The 25,151-nt window shown below is 34.5% G+C and overlaps 1 protein-coding gene across 5 annotated transcripts in view; it reads right to left on the reverse strand.

The window, feature by feature from the left end:
- Positions 1-11,380: 11,380 nt before the first annotated feature.
- Positions 11,381-25,151, reverse strand: part of KCNT2 (potassium sodium-activated channel subfamily T member 2) — a 450,533-nt gene continuing 436,762 nt past the window's right edge. For all 5 annotated transcript variants that reach the window (XM_077157297.1, XM_077157299.1, XM_077157298.1 and 2 more), the window contains 2 exons: positions 18,580-18,664; positions 11,381-13,915 (listed from right to left, as the gene is read on the reverse strand). In XM_077157297.1, the coding sequence (XP_077013412.1) occupies positions 13,804-13,915; positions 18,580-18,664 (197 nt within the window). In that variant the 3' untranslated portion in view covers positions 11,381-13,803. The remainder of the gene's footprint in view (positions 13,916-18,579; positions 18,665-25,151) is intronic.

Consider the following 25,151-nt stretch of genomic DNA (forward strand, 5'->3'; position numbering starts at 1 on the left):
TTATTAATAAACTATTGCTGGTTTATTTAGCATAGAAAACTCAGCAGAATCTATGGTTTCAATGCCTCCACCATCATCCCATATGTCCCCAATTCGATTTTCAGCATTCCATTCTTTCCCAATCTATGTACTCTAACAGCAGGCATCTTAGAAGGTTGGGAAATCAATTTATGTTGTAATTCAGCCTCACACAATGAATCTTTGGTCTGTATTCCAGAAATCTCAACTCTGTGGCTACAGGAAATAAGTTTCTTTCATGGCATACGTAGCAATTTTCATGTCCTTCATGTTGTGCTTAAGCTGGTAATTTGAAGCCTTGATCTTATCCCTTTCTTTAACTATTGTATCCAGCTAATTTGCAAAAGAGATGAGCACCAGTGGATTAAAGCCACAACTCCTTCTACCAAACAAAGCTTTTAACAACTAAATCTTTATTAGTCCTTCATTAGATGTTTTTGCATGTCTGGAACATGACTGAGAAGGGCCATAATTGTAATGGTACTGGCAGGGATTGGAGGATGACCAAGGTGACAGGACTAGGTATCAGCACTAACTCCCTCAAATAAGGGTGCTGTGGTAACTTCAAGGGCATTGTTGGATATCTGACAAAGTTTCAGTGATAGTATTTGTGCTGGCTTGAAAAGATGTATGTCCCCTAGAAAAGCCATGTTTTAATCTAAATTGCATTTCATAAAGGCAGAATAATCCTTATTCAATACTGTATGTTTGAAACTATAATCAGATTACCTCCTTGGAGGTGTGACTTAATCAAGAATGGTTGTTAAACTGGATTAGGTGACAACATGTCTTCACTCATTTGGGTGGATCTTGATAAGTTTCTGGAGTCCTATAAAAGAGGAAACATTTTGGAGAAAGAAAGAGATTCAGAGAGCAGAGCAGAATGACATAACCACGAGAAGCAGAGTCCACTAGCTAAGTGACCTTTAAAGATGAAGAAGGAAAATGTCTCCTGGGGAGCTTCATGAAACAGGAAGCCAGGAGAAGACGCTAGCAGATGATGCCGTGTTCACCATGTGCCCTTCCAGATGGGAGAGGATCCCTGACTGTATTCACCATGTGCCTTTTTTTTTTTTTTTTTTGACATGGGCAGGCACTGGGAATCGAACCTGGGTCCTCTGGCAGGGCAGGCAAGCACCCTTGCCTGCTGAGCCACTGTGGCCTGCCCATCATGTGCCTTTCTATATGAGAGAGAAACTCTGACTGTGTTCACCATGTGCCTTCTCACTTGAGAGAGAAACCCTGAACTTCATCAGCCTTCTTGAACCAAGGTATCTTTCCCTGGATGCCTTAGATTGGACATTTCTATAGACTTGTTTTAACTGAGACATTTTCTCAGCCTTGGAACTGTAAACTAGCATCTGATTAAATTCCCCTTTTTAAAAGCCATTCTGTTTCTGGTATATTTCACTCCAGCAGCTAGCAAACGAGAACTGTATTTAAATTAATTTAAACTCAACAAAGTTTGGCTTGAGGTGCACAACCTGACCTGTACCACTTAAATTTGAGAGAGTCACTGACCCTTACTCAACTCACACATTTGACAAAGATTATGGAATCAACAAAGTCCTTTGAATGAAAGGTCCAGTTGATTTAAGGAATGCCATTGCTATTATACTGGGGGTCAGATGGCAAATAGAATTTCTACCCAGAACCCACTTCATTGTCAGTCCATGAAACCCATAATCAATTCATAGTTTATTGCCCAGTTTCTGACCATCTAGTTGAAGTACAGTTATTTTGGTTTTAGATTTGTTTTTCTTACTATAACTACTGTGATATACCCCACTAACATTACCTGTGACCAAGAAATTTACTCTGTAATACAAGAATTAGGATGATAGGCCAATGCTTTTAATATTAACTGGTATCATCTGACCCAGAAGCATTGTTTATAAAGAACTTTAGATTGGACATTGAATATTCACATATAGGCTTAGAATGGCAATAATATATTTTGAATTTTGGGTGCTATCTTGAAGAATGAAATGCATCATGTGAACCAGTAACCAATATATTATTTTATTTCTACCATAGTTAACACATTCTTCTCTGAATATAAGAAGATGGGGATGAAGTGAGAGAGAAAAGTTGTTTTTCTTTCTCTTGTGTTTAGACTCCTCTGCTTTAGAGGTTTTAGCAGTAGAGGGAAGAACTAGAGAGGACATAGACATCACCCTGAAATCCTGGCTTTGGTCTTGGATGAAGAAAGCAGAAAAAGACTGCTTTCTCTCCCACTGAAGAACTTATAAAATCAAAGAGAATTATTGGTGTATTAGTTAGCTTTTTCTATGTAACAAATCACCCCAACATTTAGAATCCTAATATAATGAACATTTATTATTCCTAATGATTCTGTAAATTACTAGTGGTTCTTCTTGTGTGAGCTATCCTGGCTGAATTCTGTGGTCACTTGGCAGATTGGCTGGCATCAGGTAGTCTAGGATATCTTCACTTACATCTGTGACAGCTTGATCTTGTCAGGGGATGGGGACAGCGGTATTTCAGCTGGGATCCACTTGTCTTTTGTTCATGAGACCTCAAAACCTTCATTAGAACAGCCCAGATTTCTTCATACAGTGGTCTCAGGAACCCAAAAGGCAAGCCTTTTTCAAATCTCTTCATTTTTTTCTTACTATGACCTCATTGTCCACAGTAAATCACGAGACTAAGTCTAGAGCCAAGAAAGAAGGAAACCCACAATAATTTGCATATAATTAGAAGAATCATTATGGCTCTTTTGGCATATAATCTACCATATTTGCTTAAAACTAATGAACATAGTTCTCAAACAAAAGGTGGATTTTTTAGACGGATAGGTTTACACTACCAACAGGAAGATAAAATGGTAGATTTGAAAAATAGGCAATAATCAATGAGTATCTTGAAGCTTGAGAGGTAAAGGAATCTAGCCAGAATACTATTTCTGTACACTACGACAGTTGTCAGACATTCTGTTTTGTTGGCTACAACCAATGGGCAACACTGTTCCTTTTGCAAGACTATATTTATATAGTTAGAACTATAAATCATATACAACTATAGTTAGAACTATAAGTCAGTTCTAACAACTCCTTCAGATTCACTTCAATTCCTCATTGAAATTTTGCGTGGCAATAAGTATAGATCCCAAGAATTGGGAGAAAGAGGAACTTTTATTTTCAATTTCCATAGCAGAGGCAGGCAATTGCATCTCATTAATTCTACGAACAATGAAGAATTACTCTTAGCTGAAAGGGAAGAGACTGAAAAATGACAGACACGTACTCTCACACACTTAAAAATAATGTGTGCCACAGAGAGTAGAGTGCTCACTTGTATCATACGTAGCAGAAGCCTACTCAGGCTTTCAGGCCTGGGGATTTGAACCCTAAGAATAGTGGCATGAAGTGGAAAAACTTGGAGCTTTTCTATCCCATCTTTTGCACCATGAAAAGAGTTTCCTGAATTTTCTGAATTCTGCTTTTTTAATTTTTTATTTGCTCCAGTCAGGTATACTTATACACTCAGAAAAACACTAACAGATACAGAAATTAAGGTAGAAAGAGGGCAAGGGAATGAAATATGTAAAATCACTAAGATTTGTGCCATCTGCCATTGTCCACTTTAGCCTGCCCATGCACAATACCCATTTATTTTATTTTAGAACTCAGGAGATAGATTTTGAATTCAATCATTTCTCTCTCTACGTAATGATATGAGCATGAGTGGATTGAGTTTTCTTTGTTCTCTAAACTGTAGTTTGTGATTTTGAGTAGACAAAACTTTTTAGAGTAGGTAAAACAGTGTTCATATAATTCCTAGCCCATCATGCATTTCTTTTCGGTGACAGATGGTCATCTGTTCATACATAAGCAAAAAAAGTTAGAAACGTACATCACTTAAATAATATGTGGGCCCACAGAATACATTTATTTTACCAGGGCATAATTTCTGAATCATTAAGCATTCCATGGCATCTGGATTTTATAAGGTAATGCCTCTTTGTTAATCAACAAATAATTATCAAAAGTTAATGATCCAGAGCTTGGTTCCAGTCATGGTCCCTGACTTCTTGAAGTGCAGTGTCTCCCAAGGAAAACAAACATTAAACAAATGCAGCTTATGCATCAGCTTCCTTATTTTCCCTTCAAGAATTACCTTAATTAGAAGAAAACCAAATTGTCTCATGTCTGTTGCTGAGTCATTCACTTGGTATCTGCTTTTTCTTGCGGGGTCTTCCTCACCACTCTCAGTTTTGCCTTAAGCCACTGGTCATTTTATTGCTGAACAACACGCAGACACCTTTATTTTCCAGATATCAATTAAGCAAGATTCTTTAAGTAAAAGAACTTACTGTGGGTTTGGGTTGATAAGGAAGGAAGGAACAGGTACACTGAAGTAAAACTGCAGAAGACTAAGACAAATATTAGTCATTCTTTTCATAGAAGTCATTTTAGTACTTCTGAGGCAGGTTAGACAGGGAAGAAAGGGCTAACCCTAAGACCCAAAGCAAAAAGTTCCTTTTCGTGCCCAACCCCCACAAACTTAGCCTTCACTCGGGCTGGCACCTGAAAAGAACCAATGAAAAGCGTAGCTCATGAATCCATTGTTAGCATAGTCAGAGGGGGAAGGGCCCCTCCAAATCCTTATAATGCGAGGATCCGGAGCTCAGACTGCTTCTCCTCCTTTGGAGAATGCTTGAGGTCCTCTCGGAGTGTGTACCTTTGCTGCACATGAAAGTTTTGAGCTGTTTACACGGAGCTCAGACTGCTTCTCCTCCTTTGGAGAATGCTTGAGGTCCTCTCGGAGTGTGTACCTTTGCTGCACATGAAAGTTTTGAGCTGTTTACACTGGCTGGTCTTTGGATTCTCTGGCAGTACACATTGACTAATAGACGTGTTGTTTCCTGTTGCTGAGTTTCCAGTGGCTGAGTCGAGAATCTTCACAGCATCAGCACCTGATTGGGGTCTAGACTTGGAGAATTCCTGCAGCACTCTGGCATGAATCCGAGAATTTCCAGGGCTCCCCACATCCAGCAGAGAATTTCCAGGGATTCTTCAGCATCGAGTTTATTAAACTATTTGGCTGTACACACTGACCAGTCCTTGAATTCTTTCCTGAGACTGAGTCAAGAACTTTCACAGCACCAGGGCTTTGTTGATGATGTCTCAATTTACCCGAGAACTCCCTGGACTGTCCGGCTTCACTCCCAGTGATGAGAATTTCTCTGGCCAAAGCGTCTCCACAACTCATTGAGGTATCACTTCTTGAGCATAATGTTGCTTAGGCCTTCGTTCTCTCAATATTCTCACTACACTTAATCCTCTTCCTTCTCTTAAATCTCTTTTATCTTCTCATACAGGCTAAATTTGCTATCTTCGTCTAGCCTTGGTCCATTCAGTCTGTTTGCAGAGAAGCTTCTCTTTTAGCCAAACATGCCCAATAGTGTTTTCCTAAACAACAAGTGCATTCCATCCCTGAGATGGATTTTCTGAGCAGCATTAATTTTTTCCCTCCCTATTAATCAAATACTAGATCATAATAGTTCTAATCATAACATAAAAGTGGGAGCAAAGGACAGTGAAGAAGTATAGGATATTAAAGGAGCATCTAATGAGAGCTGTGCTGGTTTGAAGGACGTATGTACCCTAGAAAAGCCATGTTTTAAGCAAAATCCGATTTCATAAAGGTGGGTCTTGATTAGTTTCCTGGAATCCTATAAAACAGGAAACATTCTGGAGGATGCAAGAGATTCTGAGAGAGCAGAATGACATAGCCACAAGAAGTGAAGACCACCAGCCAGCAAACTTTGAAGATGAAGAAGGAAAACACTTCCCTGGGAGCTTCATGAAGGGAAGCCAGGAGAGAAAGCTAGCAGATGATGCTGGGTTCACCTCATGCCTTTCCAGATGAGAGAGAAACCCTGACCCTGTTCACCATGTGCCTTCTCACTTTAGAGAGAAACCCTGAACTTTATTGGCCTTCTTGAACCAAGGTTTCTTTCCACGGATGCCTTTGATTGGACATTTCTATAGACTTGCTCTAATTGGAACATTATCTTGACCTTAGAACTGTAAACTAGAAACTTATTAAATTCCCCCTTTTAAAGCCATTCCATTTCTGGTATATTGCACTCAATAGCTAGCAAACTAAAACAGGGGCTGTTTATTTTATTATTAATTATTGGAGGAAACATTGTGAGACTTTTCTTCAGGAAGTACCTTTCATGATTTATTGCAAGGATGGCTCTCAATAAATATTTCTGCAGAACTGAATAAATAATGGAATGTGTAGGAGTTAAGTAGCCAAAAGCAGGGAGGAATAATTCCAGGCAGAAAAAATAACTTATGTGTAATCTTCATTAGCGAAAATGTCCATGGTGTATTTGAAACCGAAGAACAATTCAGTGAGTGGAAAATAGTGAGCAAGAGATAATGTCAAAGAGGTAAAAGCAAGGGTCATTATACAGCTTGATTATTTTAGTTTTTATTTTAAAAGTAATGAGAAGCCTTTGGATGCTTTTTAACTAAGAATCAACTTAAATTTTCAAAGACACTCTGACCACACATTGGAGAAAGGAATAGAAGAGGGCCATATTGGATTTGGAAGATTTATTGGAGTAGCCAAGTATAGGCTAGTAGTCTGAGTGCTCAGGTCTAGGAAGGCAATGGCTAGATTGGATTTGAGAAACATTTGGGAGGGAAAAATGTTCAGACCCAGAAATTGATTTATTGTGTGGAAGGAGTAGTGAAGAGAAAAGGAAAATCAAAGAGGGGCTTCAGGCTTGCCCTTTTGGCATTTGAGGATTTCTTTTATCCTCAGCAGATGGATATCTGACTGGTGTGATAAACACCAATGGTCATCATTAGCTAAATAAAGGTTTAATAATTTTCAACAGAGACCGACTTCTGAGCTTTAAGTGCCTTGTGGTAGTTAGATTCACTTGTCAACTTGGTCAAGTGAAGGCACCTAGTTCTGCTGCTGTGGACATGAGACAATGGTACATGAACCTCATCTGTTGCTGATTACATCTGCAGTCGGCTAGGAGGCGTGGCTGCTGCAATGAATGACATTTGACTTAATTGGCTGGTGCTTAAATGAGAGAGCTCAATGTAGCACAGCCCAAGCAGCTCAGCATACCTCATCTCAGCATGTGCAGCTCAGCCCAGGTCTTTGGCGATGCAGAAAGAAGTCACCCTGGGGAAAGTTGTTGGAACCCAGAAGCTTGGAGAGAAGACCAGTAAGAAACCATCCTGTGCCTTCAACTTCTCAGTTGAAAGTTAGCTGCCTTTCCTCTGAAGAACTAACAAAATAAATCCCCTTTTAATAAAAGCCAATCTGTGTCTGGTGTGTTGCATTCCAGCAGCTAGCAAACTAGAACTAGCAAACTAGAACATGCCTCATGCTAACCAGTTTTTAGTTCATGACCATATACTGCAGGTGAATAGCCTAATACTGTGTAATTCACAGAGTATCCAGCAATTTTCTCCTACAGAAAGCATTTCTGCATTTTGTCACCCAGGAACTATAGCCAATGGTTACATGCACCTCAGTGCCTCTGTAGAAGCCAGTTAGGATCTGGGTCCTGGCTCCAAAAAATTTGATGCGTACTCCCTTCAGCACAGCCTTCTGTGACTCTACGCAAACCCTCTACATCAGGCTGGCCAGACACAGAGGTGCATAACTTCATCTTTGGTGGCTCCCAAGGCACCATCCTTACCATATTACAAGCCACAGAGTTGATCTAGGGTGACCATCTTCCCACAGGACCAAAATGCCACACCATTTAGCTCCTGAATGCCCCAGGACTCAGTTGCTGCCTTTGTAAAAGTGAGTCCAGTGCACCATAGCAGGATGTAAGCTGTGGCATTACAGCACAGATATGTCTAGAGAAGTAGTCAATACTGTATACACAAAACAAATTACTTGCCCTTGATCATCATCTGTATCTTACAGTTTATTTTGGGATGATATTGGAAGAGTTACAAAGAAACGATTACAGGTTCAGATGAAAATTGTGTTCTATCTATAATACAAAAAGATGTTAAATTACTTCACCAAGTTATTTCAAGGTTATATGAATTCGGTAATTTCTTTGGTGGCAGTTTTATATAAAAGGGTAGACAAAAGGGAGGTATTACAGAATATTGAAAGATGTCGAGAAGTTTGATTATTTTAACACTGAAAAATTGCTCTGGAAGTCCAAATAATTATGAAGCAGGTCAGCTTTTGTCAATATCTTCAGTAATGGCTGTTTAAGAAAAACTTTGCAATTATTACAGAAACTCTTTTGAAATACTAAGCTTTGCTCTTACAGATTCTTAACAGTACACTTTCAATCACTTGTTATTTATAGTGGGTGGATACCAATATTTTGGCAAAATTAAAGAAAACATAATAGTATGAACCCAAATATTTTTTATAAAAAGAAAATAATTTTATTAAGCAATTAAAAATTTTAGTATATAATAAGTGTCACAGGTATGATAAATTTACCTATTGGTAAATAGGTAGAAATGTTTGCAAAAGGCAGACCTCTGTTTAAAAAATATGTGCCCTGTAACTTTTATATTCCAAAGTGATCAAAGAACCATCTTTTCACCTGATAATTTAGGATTATGAGTTTGTAATGGTGATTTGAATTAATTTATTACTCTTCTTCTTGCTTCAAATTGAATTGCAACTTGATTTCTAGTACAAAGACAAATCTTAATTTAACTAAACTGAGAAATGAAGATTTCCCACGCTATATTTGAGGACTTCGAGAAATTTAAAATAAAGAACTGTCCTCCTTTAGAGATAATAAATCAAGTACAGCTACTTAATTATTTTTAGCAAAGTGTTTTTCGATGGAAATGTCAGTTATTTCACAGCATGCTTTCTATCCAAAACATTAAAAATCAATTAGTTTTTTATTAAAAAGTGATCATAAGATATTCTATTTTCAAAATCAAGTCATTTGTAGCTTAGTTGGCCCAAGAACATTTAAAACTGAAGTATTTTTCAGGCAGTTATTGTTTTCTCCAATATTTTATTTCAAGGTATGAAACATCAGAAAAAAGTAATAAATATTAGCATTATATTTTTATTATTCCATGATTTGTATATTTATATTATTTCAAATTAATGTTTACTTATAAAATATTTTATCCTCAGAATTAATATCATCTTCTGTATTAGAGATTTTTCCAGAGACAAATTTTCTATTATATTAAGTCAGTGAGATTATGGTGTTTATTTCTACAGAATAATCAAACCGGTCCTACCTAATACAGATCACAAAGTGCCAACTGCTTCATGAAATCATGCGATATATCCACAATCTTTTGGGATCTTTACTTTTGAGTTTTTATGAAAATTTAGATTCCGTTCCATTTTCATTTTTGTAGAAATTTGGATTTCATTACACTGGTTGCAAATTTATGCAATTTCTGAAATACGATAATTCGTAAAAAAAAGTAGTTATAACTCTAAAATACCACTTTAGACATGCATAATTTAAGTGTGCCTAAATGCCTATGCAGTGTTTTTGCAGACCTCAACTTCAGTGTCTACCTCAGGTGTAGTAACATCAATGTCCAACAGATTCTGTCATTTTCAGATTAAGAGTTTTCAGAGAAGATAGTAAATCTTTGTATTCTGATGACCCAGTCAAGCTTTCTAATATTCTGTGTGAAAATGAGTAACATAGGGACCATAGGGTTGCACCTTGTAAACATAAGACTATGTCCTTTGAAACTGTATTTAATTTGCAAGTGCAAAGATATCTAACCTGATAAAACATGAAATGAAACAAATATTTTGTTTATGGCAGGAAAAGAGGAAAAATAGAAGTTTTATGTGGAACAATATTTTTGGGGGGCAGGCCTAAATTGTAGTACAATTTGTTAAATATACTTGCTATTACCTATTCTTAGAAAAACGATTGTTTTGTTCCTATTTTAGAGAGCAGTAATAAAATACAACTCAATTGAATAATTATAAGCCAAATAACTGTTTTGAAGAATCATTTGCTATAAACTTAGCTTGATTTACCATTATTAAAGCTGGCCTTCCTCCAAAATTAAACAGACTGGGAAGCAGTTCTGTAAAGAATAGAGAGCAATATGAAATCAAAATGGTCTAATCGTCAACATGGTGAGTGCATTGTCTGCTTGAAAAGTTTCCTAGAAAGTGCATGTAATTTGTTGAATTTGCCCAAATTCTGTTTCTCAAAAATCTGATATCACCATTATACCAGAGTTAATCAGACTGAGAACTGCTGATTTCTACATCACACTCAACCAGAGTTCAATTTGGAGAGAAAAGCCACACAGTAATTCGAACAAAACAAGTTTTAATATATATGAAAAAAATGATTAACTAAAGCAGATTCTAGGGATAATGACAGATTGGCTAATAATAAATAAAAAGAACTTGTAAAATACTATAGGAATTGTGGATATAAAAAGCAACTATTACCTTTGGACTCAGAATACTCAAGAAAGCCCCCGCGGGGCTGCATCGGTGGAAAACCATTCACATGAAGTGCCGCAGTAGAGGCACTCTGCTACAAAAGCACCCAAGAGGGTGCTGAGGGAAACTGGGGGCCATTGGGTGTGCTGACCACCATTCTCTAGTTGTTCTCTGGAGAAGACACCCACGCTGCAGGAGCATCAGGAGCCTGTGCTCAGAAAGCTACCTACGCTGTGAGCTAGTCCTCTGGAAAGAGAGCAAGCTTTTCTTGGTATTTTTTTCTCTTTTTTTGGTCTGCATTCTTTCGCGTTTCTCAGCATCCAGTCCCGGATACCTAGGAGGCAAAAAGAAAACACAGGAAACTCACACCATATTGCTCCTTGAGTGCTGGTTGCCTAACCAGTCTTCCTTCTTCTGTCCACTTTCCAAAGTCTTCTTATGTTTGCTTTATATATTATGTCCACAGATTTTAATGGTACTTAGTAGGAGGACTAGGGAGAAATGTGTGTAATTTATTTGACTGGAATTAGAAGTCGATTATGCATTTAAAATATTTTTTCTTCTTCTCTAAGCCAATGTTTCTTGTGGCCTTTAAATCAGTGCATTGGAACATTCTCTGTTTTATAAAAAAATGTGCACTTCTCCTTTTTTTCTTTGTACATTGCTTCCTTTTTCTCTCCCTTCCTCCCTGTCCTTTCCTTCCTTCCTTCTCCTGTCCAGCCATATAGTTTACTCAGAATCTATTCTGTTAAGAAGTAATCCAGCAGCAATATATTCATAACTATCTTTTCTAATGAGATCATTTACATTTTAACTCAGGTTTGACATATAAAAGTGACAAATGAAATTTTATAGTTTACTATCAAATATAATAAAACAGTTAACATTTTGGCAAAGAACATCAAGAATTTTCATCATCAGAAATAATTTTATTTTAAAGCGATTGAACGTAACTTGTAGCAAAACAGTACATAGACAATAAGCTGAACCAATTTCCATTAGGTTACAAAATTTATTATTGATTTCATGTTTTATTTTCATGTGCATGAATAGTTATCGTAAAAGGCAACAGTATGTTAAAAAGCTTTCATAATCATGTTTTTCATTTTTAAATAATAGAAAGACTAATAAACTATCATACATATCATATATCTCATGTGCAAGCTGATACGATTTGTGTCAAGTATTAAATTTGAACTCATTTTCATAATTAAAAATAATTATTTCCAAATTTTTCCAACAAAATGTTTAGGTTTATAGGAAATATAATCAGGTCCTAGTTTAAAATCCTAGTCTTGCCACTGCCATACTGCAAAAAGACCTAACTTGAGACTATGTGGGAAATAAAAGATTTGTAAAACTTTATATTTATTCCTAAAAATAACTGTAATAGAGTAAAGAATATCAACTTAAGCAAACATCTTATTTGACAGTTATTGTGAAAATATGAAACAAATTCTTTAAATTCATTTTTGTTCTCTATTACATGTATTAGTCCAACTCTACCTTTAGTCTTGACAAGTTATATGTGAATATGTATTTTTATCAAATATATTTCATATTTATTTATAACATATACACATACGTATGCATACAATCTGTAATTTTTAAGGCATGCTTCCAATTTTAAGTAACCTGTTATAACTTCTACTTCTCTGTCTGGTTAAATTAGATTAAAAATAGGTTCTTTCTGTTTTGGAGGAAATTCTTGGTGTTTTTGTTATTCTAAAATGAGGGTAAAATAAAATAGAATACTTAAAAAACAGTAAATAGGCATTTCATATTCTCTAAGTGAAATTATACAATAGCTATAATCTTTTATTTCACATTTTATATTTTCCATTTTGGGGGTGAATTATGGAGGGAACAAATGGCTTTCTTCACCCATTTTTTTTTTAAGCCTTCTATTTTCCTTTTGGTTAATCTCCCTCTTTATGAGAATGATAAAATGTCCCTAATCTAGTTTCATATATCATCTTTGTTGAATTAAAACTCAATGTCAAATTCACAAATAAAGAAAAATTCAAAATTTGAAGAAAAATATCTTTTAAATTTACAAATATATCTTCCATGGGAACGTCTTAAAATTCTTTAACTCCCAGGTGAATGATGTATATCTCTTGTGGCTTTCAGTCTGTTTCTGTAGCAGGAAAAAAATCAATACACACAAAAGCACTGACGCCACCAAGAGTCAATGTGTCTTTAAATTTATAATTGAAATGCTGCATGATTCATATTAAATTTAAAGGACAACGACTATTTGCTTTTTCCTCACAATGTTAAAATATAGTTTCTATACATAATTTTTCAAAATTAAATTCAAAATTTTAAAGTACAACTTTTGCGATTATTTCAATATTTGATGCATAATAGAGGACTTTCAGTGTTTTGAAATATCTTTGTATTCCATAAAAAGTATAGTTTTGCATCTTTGAATTTTAAAATATCTTTCTAATGAAATATACTATCTAGATAGGTGAAAATGTTAAGGAAAACCATAACAGTATGTTTAAAGAAATCGAGTTAATGTTTCAATTATTGAACTACATTTAAGCCAACAAATGTGCATTAAGTACTTTCTCTATGCTAGGCATTCTTTTGGTAGAACAACAGATATTTGCTGTTTAGTATAATATTTTTGACACATGATGCATGTCAGACATAAAGTTATAAAAAACGCTCAGATACTTAATATTTTCTTTTGTTTATGTTTTGGTTTCTTCAGTATAATAAAACATGCTAAGAACATCTCAAATTCTAAAATGAGTTTGATATATGAAAGGCAGACGAGGTTAAAATGACTTAAAGATTTATATTCTAAAGCAAACTATGATTCCTACACAAAAGGAAACTAGACAAGTTTATTTGTTCATCTTTATGTAGGTAAGACTAGACATTTATTGAAAGCTCAATTTTATGAAACAATTAATTTAAAGAATATAGTGTTACATTTAATTTTTAAGAGGAACAACAGTCTTCTATGTCCATTGTGATGCACCAAATGTCATTGAATAAAGTTGCTTTCATAAAAACTATAATATTAAAATTGGCTTCATACTGTTTGGATCATTGTCAAACAATTAATAAATATAATATTTAAATTTTAGTGTTTTAACCTGTTTTTTTCAAGATCAATCCATTGATGTCTTTCAAATATTAAGGGAAGGGGAGAATCAGTAAGTAGAAAAAAAACCTATATTCTTAGGAGAACAGATTTTTTAAAATGAGAGAGAATTAAATACATTCTAATTCAGTTTCTTTCATACCAGCCACACTTTTGTTCTAAGATTTAGAATTACTTCAAGCAAGATCCTTGTAAGGGAAAAAAAGTCTCTCATCTTTTTTTCATCAAAGCTGAGTTTCTTCCCGAGAGTCTTGTCCAGTGGTATTGCAGATGCTGTTTCTTCGACTGGGTTCAGTGTTTGGAAGATAAGATAGTGGATCTGGTCGGATTAGATATCTAATAAAAGAAAACAAAACAAATAACTCTGGACTGTTAAATAAAGGTAAAATGAATTTATGCTGACTTTAGATTATTACTTCAAATCTGTTATTTCTTCAGATTTCATGTCATCTAAACTGTGTCAATATATAACACTGACATCAAGAATCACTGTTGAGTTGGCCTGTAAAATTTTGCAGGTCCCATATTGTCATTTCCATACCTATGAATAATAATATGATGACTGCTGATGAATCAAGTGAGAGTTTCCTTCAATTATGATTCATTTCAGCATCTTTATTTTATCAATGATTTATGATTTAAGTATTTTGTGGATAGTTTTTATCCCTTTTTTTTGGCTATTTTTCTATACAGGAGAACAAATCCTAGCTACAATTCTTCCATTAGCCAACTGCTATAATTCTTATTTTTATCACTCATAAAATTAAAAAATTAATCAAAATAATCTTTGTATTCTTTCAATGTATGCATTTTATGATTTTATGAAGTCATGACTTAATAAATGTTCTGGTTAAAAGTATAGTGTTTTAATTGTGTGAAAAATTATTCATTTAAAATTCAGGATCTTATGTAATAAGCAATTATATAAAAGTATAATAAATAGGTAAATGTTCCTCTGCCAAACACAAACATTTCATTAACGTTTAAATTTGTCTTAGGAAAAATATTTTAATTCAGAATATCAAATGATATAATCAGTATCCACTTCTTTAGAACCCGCTATGTATAGATCTAGAATTATAAAAAGTCACAAATCCTGACACCAATCCTATTAGAGTTTAGTTTTTGAAGCAGATATAAAGAAGAAAAAGAAATTCCAAACATACCACAAAGAGAAAAAGTGCAACGGACAGTATTAGACGATATATTATTGCGGAGATGGGGTCACATTTATCTCTGCAGGCTTGATTAGAGAGAAGCTGGCAGGCAATGCCAAGTATGAGCACAGAGGAAGAATATCCCCAAGATGTTTATTTAGCAAATGAGCTTGATTTTAGTAGACTGGTTAGACCAGAGAATAGTAGTGTATAAAACCAAGAAGAAAGGTAAGAAACAGTAATGAAGGAGCTTAAGTTTCAGGATAAGCTGTTTTAATTTCTGTTCCAAAGGTATTGGCAAGCCTTTGAGGGTTTGGAGGGAAGAGAAGGAAATGAAATATATGCATTGCAGCATTTTAAGAAAGTCTTGTTCCAGGTACTTTTGAAATTAGTATTTTATTGTTTTATAAATAACTTTATGAGGAGGTACAAAGATATGAACAGAGAATCTAACTTAAGGTAAGAATACGAATGGGGATTGTACTTCTGTTAAAAACGAAGGGGAAAGTATTCATAAAATAGATCCCTAATTGAAAATGAGAAAGGGCAATTTAAAGCACCGTAGTCTATTTTCTCTGAGCAAATAAAAGTTGAGATTAGTGTCCTTGGATCGATTAACCGGATTTTGTTATCTATGCACACTGCTTTATAATTACTTTAAATATCAATAGCATTATAGATTGATGAAGAAAACTAATAGGGCATATTAAGCTTTTTAATGCTATAATATCCAGTGATTTATTATTCTTTGAATCAAATTAATATTGTCCTTTCATTTAAAATGGACTTTGAAAATGAATTTTCTGATTAATATAAAAGGTATGAGTATAATCCATTATCCCTTAAATTCACTGATGCAGTTGCAAAAGTTCCTTTCCCAATTATTACTACTAAATCTATGAGCACAATAAAGCAAAAATACATACTCCTTGCCATGGTAGGCATTTTTCATGATTTATCATTGCTACAGCTAGACTAAAATTTGATTATCTCAATGCTGCAAATCCAGATTATTACAATGATGCGAACAAAAGGTGTTTTATAGTAGTCAAACTGATGCTTTAGTTTAAAAACTAAGAAAAACTAATAGCATCCAAAAGGCAAACAATTCTCTGAAAATGTCATGTCTCACTTACCTATATACATTGTAACATATACATATTTTATTTGTAAATTTAAAATATAAAAATTTTTTCTAATGATAAATATGCAGTTTTCAATGGAAGACACGTTCATTGTCTCAAAGGACTAACAATACTTTCCCATGCCGTCAAAAATAATAGTGGGAAATAGTTATTTTAGGCTCAAGTAACTTACAATTTTAATGAAATACAAACCAGGTGAGAATAATTTAAAAACTGTATAATCAGCAGAAACAGAATTAATTAGCAGAATTAGAATTAATCTGAAAAAGACATGTAAGAAGGTAAGGATTATAGGAGTACACTGGTAGACTGGCAAATTAATAAAAGCTGCTTGTTTTTTATGAATTAAAAGAAAAGATATGTACAAGTACGTAGAAAAGAAAAACAGAGCAGCTTGGTTTTGATATAGTAATGAACCAAGTTAAGACGATGAGAAGAGCAGTTGAAATGCAAACGCATCATAATGAAGATATTTTCCTTTAAATTAAAGCCCTCCGTAAATTTAACATCACTACTGGATATAATTTTTGACAGCTGCTTAAGAACTTAAGAACTTGAAATTGTCATTCATCTGATTCCCCCAAACTTCCATATTTTAGATCATTAGATGGCAAAATAAAGCATTATACCTACTAGTTATATCTTAAATGCATTCTAGGGATCGGTTCACCCTGATTTTGGGTCAAAATTACTTCAGCTGATGTATTTTCCTAATGAGTTTTGAAACACATTCCTCCTTCTGCCCTAAAAATGAACACTACTCAACAGTTCAATATTCATTCTTCTACTTTTCCCACGTTATGCATCTCTTTGGAAAAATCATTTCCTTTTTTAAACTATATTTATATAAATGAAATAAAGATGAACATTATTTTCTATATAGAATTAGATTCTCTTCAGATCTCCAGTCCTGCGTCTGTACAGGCTTTCTAACACTTCCTCTTAGCAAAATAAAAGAATATATCCAAATTTGAATTCATTATCATCTTTTTGCCCCAGTCAACAATCCTATTCACTTGGAAAACTGTCATCCATTCTAACCTGTATCAATGAAACAGCTTTTTAAATATTTTTTGTTTTGTTTTTTGCAGCCAAACTGTTAGCTTATTTGTTTTCCACTTCATCAGTGACCAAGTCTTACTGTTTTGCTTCATAAATTCATTTACATAGAAACTTTGCTTTATAAGCCATTATCTTGATACAGAGTCTTATCTTCCCCATAGCTGCAAAATAGCACTTTAACTTTCTCCCTACTTCCAGGTCACCTAAACCCTAAAACACCCTGCCTATCAGTTCTATTGCTTCCTGTAGTGCTCCTTTAAAAAGATCATACCCTTTCTACTCCCACCTATAAACTTCCACAAAATTAGGGCAACACATAAAGGTAGATTTCTAATAGTTTTGCATATTAGCAGTTTTAGTTCTAAACCATTTGTAAAGGTTCATATTATAGTGTGCATCACAAATTGTTCTCACACCTCTGACTATGACCCTATTACTTATTTTCCTGATTACATATACAGACATACTTCATGGTCTTAACACCCATCAAGTCTTTTAGGGATTTGGCATTTAATGTGTCTCTAAGACAATTTGAAGTTAGCTACCCTTGGTAAATACGCTTAATCTAGCCCAGTCTCAGGGCCATGTATTTCCAGGGCACATATCCACTGGGAAGCTTTGTCCTATACTTAAACCAATTGCCAAATGCCTTTTTGAAAGTCTTATTATTTTCTCGCTCCTATACATCTAAACACTGCCCATCACCTATAAGGTCATGTTTAAACTCCTTATATTGTCATCTAAGACATCTAAGAAAGTCAGGTCTAATGTACTTTTCTAACATGTTCAAATATTTTACAACAGAAATACTAATAATACACAGCTTCTCTGAACAAAGTGGACTATGTATGTCTGTCAACTAAAACACACTAGGCAACTCTCACATAGTGGAATTTCCTGCTGTGGAATGTCCTCTCTCTCTACCTACACACATCCTACCTAACCATCGTACTCTACTTCAAGTCTTACAACCTTTATAATCTGACCTTACCCGCAATAATTCCTTGTTCCTTGAATTTAGAAAAGTACTATTTATCTATCTCATTGATTTGTTACTTAATTCATTAGTGACAATTATATATTACTACTAAATTGTTCATGTTTAAATGACAATTTTGCTAATTAGAATGTGAATACCTTGAAGTCAAGGAAAATGTCTTATTCCTTGCATCACACCTTTAAGGTAGTGCTGTAACAATTATACATATACAATACAGATTTTGAAATGAATCACATTACTCCATAGACTCACAGTAAGTGTTTTGATCTATTTTACTTTGGCTTTTAGGAACTCTAAGGCATTTAAAACTAGGTAGTGTGAGATATTTCAGATTTTCCTTTAAATTGTTCTCTTGTTATTCCACATTATTTTGTCTTGTTTCCCCAAATATGTCTTAGCTCTTAAAATCCAGAATTAATACTGCTTTCTTTCTACGACAATATTCTGACATTATTTTTACAGTATTACATAGAGCAAATGCATTTGCTTATTGAACAAAAACTTAGACTTAGATTTCCTAAGCATTTATATCACAAGAAATGTAAGGGGCCAGTGTGGCCCAGATAAAAGATAAAAAGATAAATTTGTGGTTTTCTAAAGATAAATACTTCACGTGAGATAAAGAGAGCAACTTACACAACATCATTCAACTCTAGTCTGGTGTCTGGAGATGGGTTAATCAGGATATAGGAGAGGGTACTTTGATGATCATTCATTTCATCTAGAAGACAAATAAATGCAAAGTTTGTTACAATATTTACAGAAAATTACAGGATTTATTGTGGAGAAGTTTATGTTCAAATTATACGGCTGTTGATGAGAACTTGCTATAGTTTTGCCCACGGCTTGAATATGTACATAAGTATGGATATTTTCAAATTCTCATCACTGGGAATATCTGACTGGAACCATTTTTGTTGTTCCAATAGATGATAAGAATAAAGGATGATAAAAAATAATTCTGTTTAAAAAAAAAAAACACATTTTTATTCTGTCTGTTAAGTTACCACACTGAAAAGATACTTTTGTTAAAGAAATAGGCGGCCAAGATGCTCACTGATTTATCATTTAGAAAAAAATAATTGTGGTGTTAGCCAACTGTTCCAGAAAGAAATTTTCGTAAGGGAAATTCTGTGAAAAATAATCTAGTTACATTGTGTTTAGATATCACTATAGAAACATGTAAAGGCACTAACTATGTTTGATGTTAAGTTTTTTATCCAGAATAAGACATTCTATTTTTTTTTTATTTCTTTTTCAGAATTGAAAGGATCCTGTTGAAAATAATTTGAACATACGTTTTCATGGGAATGTACAAATTATTTTTCTTCTAAGAGAACATATTTCTAAAATACAAAGCTGTGACACCTTTTTAATAAAAAAAAATTGCAGGTTTACATAAATATTATGCACAAAATTAAGAGTTCCCATATAATATCCTATTTTTTAAACTTTTTTATTGTGTAGTATAACAAAGAAATAAAAAAGCTATAGTTTTCAAAGCACTCGTCAACAAGTGGTTATAGGACAAATCCCAGAGTTTATCATGGGCTACCATACGATCCTCTCATATTTTTCCTTCTAGCTGCTCCAGAATATAGGAGGCTGGAGGGCTTAAATACTTTATTATCATCACAGTCAACATTTTTTCCTTCATTTTGTGAAAAATAACATATATACAAAAAAGCCATAAATTTCAAAGCACAGACCCTCAATTAGTTGTAGAACATATTTCAGACTTTGACATGGGTTACAATTTCACAACTTTAGGTTTTTACTTCTAGCTGCTCTAAAGTACTGGAGACCAAAACAGATACCAATTTAATGATTCAGCATTCCTATCCATATCTTCTATGTGTAATTCCATGATCACCTTTGATCTTTTCATACCTCTCTTTAGGGTTGCTTGGGCTATGGTAATTCTAAATTTTTGATATTGGAAGGGTGTGTCACTAATATGGGGTAGGCAGATGGAACTATCTGATGTTCTGGAGAAGTTGGGCTAGGTTTCAGGACTTATCTGGACCAGGGACCCATCTGGATGTTATAGGTTTCTGGAAAGTTACTCTAGTGCCTAGAACCCTCGTGGAATATTATAAATTGACCTAGGTGTTCTTTAGTTTTGGCTGGAATGGTCTTGGTTGGGGGTTAGCAGGTTATGGTAAGTAGCAAGTTCTACTGAAGCTTGCGTAAGAGCAACCCCCAGAGTAGCCTCTCGACTATTTGAACTTTCTCTGCCACTGATAGTTTATTAATTACACTTCTTTTCCCATTTTTGGTCAGGATGGAATTGTTGATCCCATGGTGCCAGGTCTGGATTCATTCCTGGGAGTCATCTCCCCTTTCGAGGAGACTTTCACCCCTAGATGTCATATTCCACGTAGTGGGGGGGGGCAATGATTTCACTTGCAGAGTTAGGCTTAGAGAGACTGAGGCCACATCTGAGCAACAACAGAGGTTCTCCAGAAGTAACTCTTAGGCGTGCCTGTAGGTAGTCTAAGCTTTTCCGCTACTTACACAGGCTTCACAAGAGTAAGCCTCATGATTGAGGGCATGGCCTATTGATTTGGGTGTCCCTAAAGTTTGACACACTATCAGGGAGTTCCTGATGGTAAGGTCTAATAGTTCCATAATATTTCTCCCCATAATATTCTATTTTTAATACCTTGTGTTAGTATGGTGCATTTCTTACAATTCATGAAAGAACATTTTACAATGTACTAACTATGTAGTGTTTATAATAAGGCTCACTCTTTGTTTTGTACAGTCCTATGTTTTAATTTTTTTTATTCTAGTATGTATGCATATATATATATATATATATGTATATGCAACCTAAAATTTCTCCTTTTAACCACATTGAAATACATGCTTCAGTGCTGCTAATTATGTTCACAATGCTGTGCAAACATCACCATGAGTCATTGCCAAAAATTTCTATCACCACAAACAAAAATTCTGTATCAATTAAGCATTAACTCCCATTCCCTACTCCCACCCCAACCCCTGGTAAACTATGTTTTCGTAGTTTATTTCATCTCAGTGAGGTCACACAATATTTGTCCTTTTTTTATCTGGCTTATTCCACTCAAATGATGTCTTCAAGTTTCATCCATGATGTCGCATACATCAAAATTTTGTTCTTTTTGTGGATGAATATTATTCTACTGTATGTATATACCACATTTTATTTAGCCATTCATTGGTTGATGGACACTTGGGTAGCTCCATCTTTTGGGAATTGTGAATAATTCCACTATGGACATTGGAGTGCAAATATCTGTTCCAGCCCCTGCCTTCAAATCTTTTGGGGCATATACTTAGAAGTGGGATTGCTGAGACATGTGGTAATTCTATATGTAACTATCTGAGAAACCACCAAACTGTCAATAGTGGCTGCACCATTTTACATTCCCACCAGCAATGAACGGCAGTTTCTATTTCTCCACATCCTCTCCAGCACTTGTAATTTTCTAATTCTTTTAATATTCGTACTTCTAGTGGGTGGAAGATGGTATCTCATTGTTATTTTGATTTGTTCTCTAATAGTTAATGATGTTTTACATTTTTCCATGTGCTTTTTGGTCTATCTCTATGTCTTCTTTGGGACAATGTCTATTCTTTTGTTCATTTTAAAAATAAACTTCTTATTGTGGAGTTGTAGAATTTCTTCATATATTCTAGATAATAAACCCTTATTGGATATATGGTTTCCAAAAATTTACTCCCATTGAGTAGGTTGTCTTTAAATTGTCATGATAAAGTTCTTTGATGCAAAAAAGTTTTTCATTTTAATGAGGTTCCATTTGTCTATTTGTTCTGCTATTGCTTGTGCTTTCAGTGTAAAGCTAAGAAACCATTGCTTACCATAGAGTCCTTAAGATACTTCCCCATATTTTCTTCTATAAGTTCTATAGTTCTGGTTCTTATATTAGGTCTATGAGCCATTTTGAGTTGATATTTATATATAGTATGAGGTAGGGATTCACCGTCATTCTTTTACACTAGGACATCCAGTTTTTCCAGTACCATCTGTTGAAAAGACTGTTATTTTCCCCATTGAGTGGACTTGACATCCTTGTCAAATGTGAAGGTTGTTTCTGAACTCTCAGTTCAGACCAATTAAGTTGGTCTATATGTCTGTCCATGAACCAGTACCATGCTATTTTGATTACTTTGGTTTTGTAATAAGTTTTAAGTTTGGGAAATGTGAGTCCGTCAACTTCCTTTTTATTTTTCAAAATGACTTCGGCTATTTGGGGCCCTTTACCCTTCCACATGAATTTGATGACTGGCTTTTCCACTTTGGCAAAGCAGGCTGTTGGAGTTTTGATTGGCATTGCATTGAATCTGTATATTGCTTTGGATAGGATTGACATCATAACAATATTTAGTCTTCCAATCTATGAACTTGGAATATCCTTCCATTTATTTAGATCTTCTCTGATATCTTTTAGCAATATCTTGTAATTTTCTGCATACAAATCCTTGGTTAGATCCTTGGTTGAATTTATCTCTAAATATTTCATTCTTTTAGTTGTTACTGTAAATGGAACTTCTTGATTTCTTCTTCAGATTGGTCACTACTAATATTAATTAAACCACTCTGAATACTGATCCTCAGGCTGCAAGATTGGAGAACCAACTTGGCATTACATAAGGCATTGAAAAATAAAGAGCTTTTTGGGATGTTCCTTTTTTAACTTTATAGGTTATTGTAAGGTATAAATAGAAAGTCAGGTGGACCTACAATTTAATGAATAAAATTTCTCTTGAGGGTAAAGTTTATTTTTGAGGACTTTGAAGGGACTCTTAAAAATCCTACTGCAGAGCCACAGTATCTTTCTGGCTACTTCAGTTGTAGACTAGCTTGGCTCCGTAAGGAAATATTACACTTAACAGTTCAGTCCAAAATTTAAGACTGTATTTTTTACCAATAGAGACATATTAATACACAAATAACTGTATAAAATTAAAATAACTGCTTTTGTAGGCCAATAGAGCTGACCCTGATAAACAATTTGTTTCACTGGAATACCCGTGTAATTATGCTAATATGTTAAAATATATTTACCACTATATCAGGTTTATCTGAGTAGAAACCTGACATGTGAATGTGAAAGATTTAACACTTTTAATTATAATATTTCAAATTGATATCCAGATGCGTCTTATTTTAAAGTCTAAGGATAGAATTCCTATAAGGCAGGTAAATTGCAGAATAAGTGGACTAATATAAATTTTGTCAGTTACATGAATATAATCACAAAATCACCAAATTAGTACTCAAATAAAGGAAGAGTGATTTCTACACCTATGATGTAAAGCCAGGAAGTGTGTTGTATTCCAAAGGAGTAGGATAGTCACACAAATTATAGAATACCCAGTGAAATCTGAATTATAGATAAACTTTTTAAAGCATAATTACAAAAGTATAATTGCACATCAAGTACTACATGTTTCATACTTTATACTACAGACATTTATTTTTTATCTGAAATTCAGATTTCTATGTACATCTTGTATTCTCATTTGGAAAATTTAGCAATTCTACCTAGGTGTAGATGGCTAACTCAACTGACTGGAGCTTGGAATATATAATGAATATATAATGATGTTTATTCTGAATAAGGTGCGATTCTAACTCAAAACATATGGTACTAACAGAAGATCACCAGATCATCTTTCTAGGAAAAAAAGCTATTTTAATTGTGCATACTTTTTAATTTTTTTTTTCATGGGCAGGCACTGGGAATGAAGCATGGGTCTCCAGCATGGCAGGCAAAAACTCTGCCTGCTGAGCCACCGTGGCCTCCCCCGTGTATGCTTTTTGAAAAATTTTCCCTTTGTGTACATTTCCACAACTGCTGTGAAAGGAACTGAGACTGACAGTGCATTTTGGAGTCAAAAGCATAATATTTTAAAATTCAGTAGGTCTATGAGATAATCTCCATCTCATTTGATTATGTATAACTCCATTCCTTGTATAGAAAAATGTGTTACTTTCTTAGGCTGCCTTAACAAAGTATCAGAAACTGGGTGGTTAAAACACTAGAAATTTATAGTTTCATACTTCTGGAGGTTAGAAGTCCAAAATCAAGGTGTCGGTACAGCTATGATCCCTCTGAAACTGCGACAGGACCACATTCCTTCTGAAAGTTGTAGAGGGGAATCTTTCATTGCCTCTTCCTAGCTTCTGCTGGTTTGCCAACAATCCATGGCATTCCTTGGCTTGTTGCTGCACTACTTCAATTTCTGTCTCTGTCATCACACGGCAGCCATCTTCTTTCCCGTGTCTGTGTGTCCAAATTCCCCTCTTCTAAGGATGTCAGTTATATTGGATTAGTATCCACATGACCCAGTAAGATCTCATTTCAATTTAACAAATCCTTCTGCAATAATGTTATTTCCAAATAAGTCACATTCTGAGGTACTGGGGGTTAAGACTTCAACTTACCTTTTGGGGGGACACAATTCAACACATATTAACAATGGTATTCAACTGTGATACTGAACAAACAATTTTAAAGAAGACTTATTGGTCAATATCAATATCAAACCTTTCTATCATTAAAAAGGGAGTTGAACTCATTTTTGGTCTGGGACCAAGCCCAAATCTACTGGTGACGTAGTTTGCTTATTACTGTAAAATTGTGTAGATAACTGAGAAATTTCAAACAAAAGGTATTATGTCAATATATTGTGCTTCCAAAAGCCAAATTCACTTATAAACTGAAGATTTAAAATTTCCGGTGGACTTTATGAATTGGAGTAAATCTTTTGGTATCATACTATTATGACCAGAGTTAATCGCCGCTTTCTTTGCATACCCCTGTCTTAGGGAGCAGGGATTACTTATTTGAATAGTTTGAAAGTTGCTGAGATCAAGGCTGCTCTCTCTCTTTCATATCTACCTCTTCGTAGACGGAGTTAATTCTGATCTGCTTACTACATGCCATTCTGTTTTGTTGAGAAGACCTGCATTGGTCTCCCTCTTTCTCTGCCTGTGATTTTGTGTTTAAGAATCATGGTATGAGAGTTGAAAAAGCTCGTGTGGTCACACATCAAAATCAAATTCAACAGTCCTGTTTTTATCAGCTATAAATCTGGTATTTTTTATCTCCATCTCCATCAAGTTTTCCTATGCTTATTTTTTAGTTATTTTGGAATTCTCTAGAGGAAGTGGTACATTTGCTGGTTCTTTAAAA

This window comes from Tamandua tetradactyla, chromosome 4 (assembly GCF_023851605.1).
Source record: "Tamandua tetradactyla isolate mTamTet1 chromosome 4, mTamTet1.pri, whole genome shotgun sequence".
Lineage (NCBI taxonomy): Eukaryota > Metazoa > Chordata > Mammalia > Pilosa > Myrmecophagidae > Tamandua > Tamandua tetradactyla.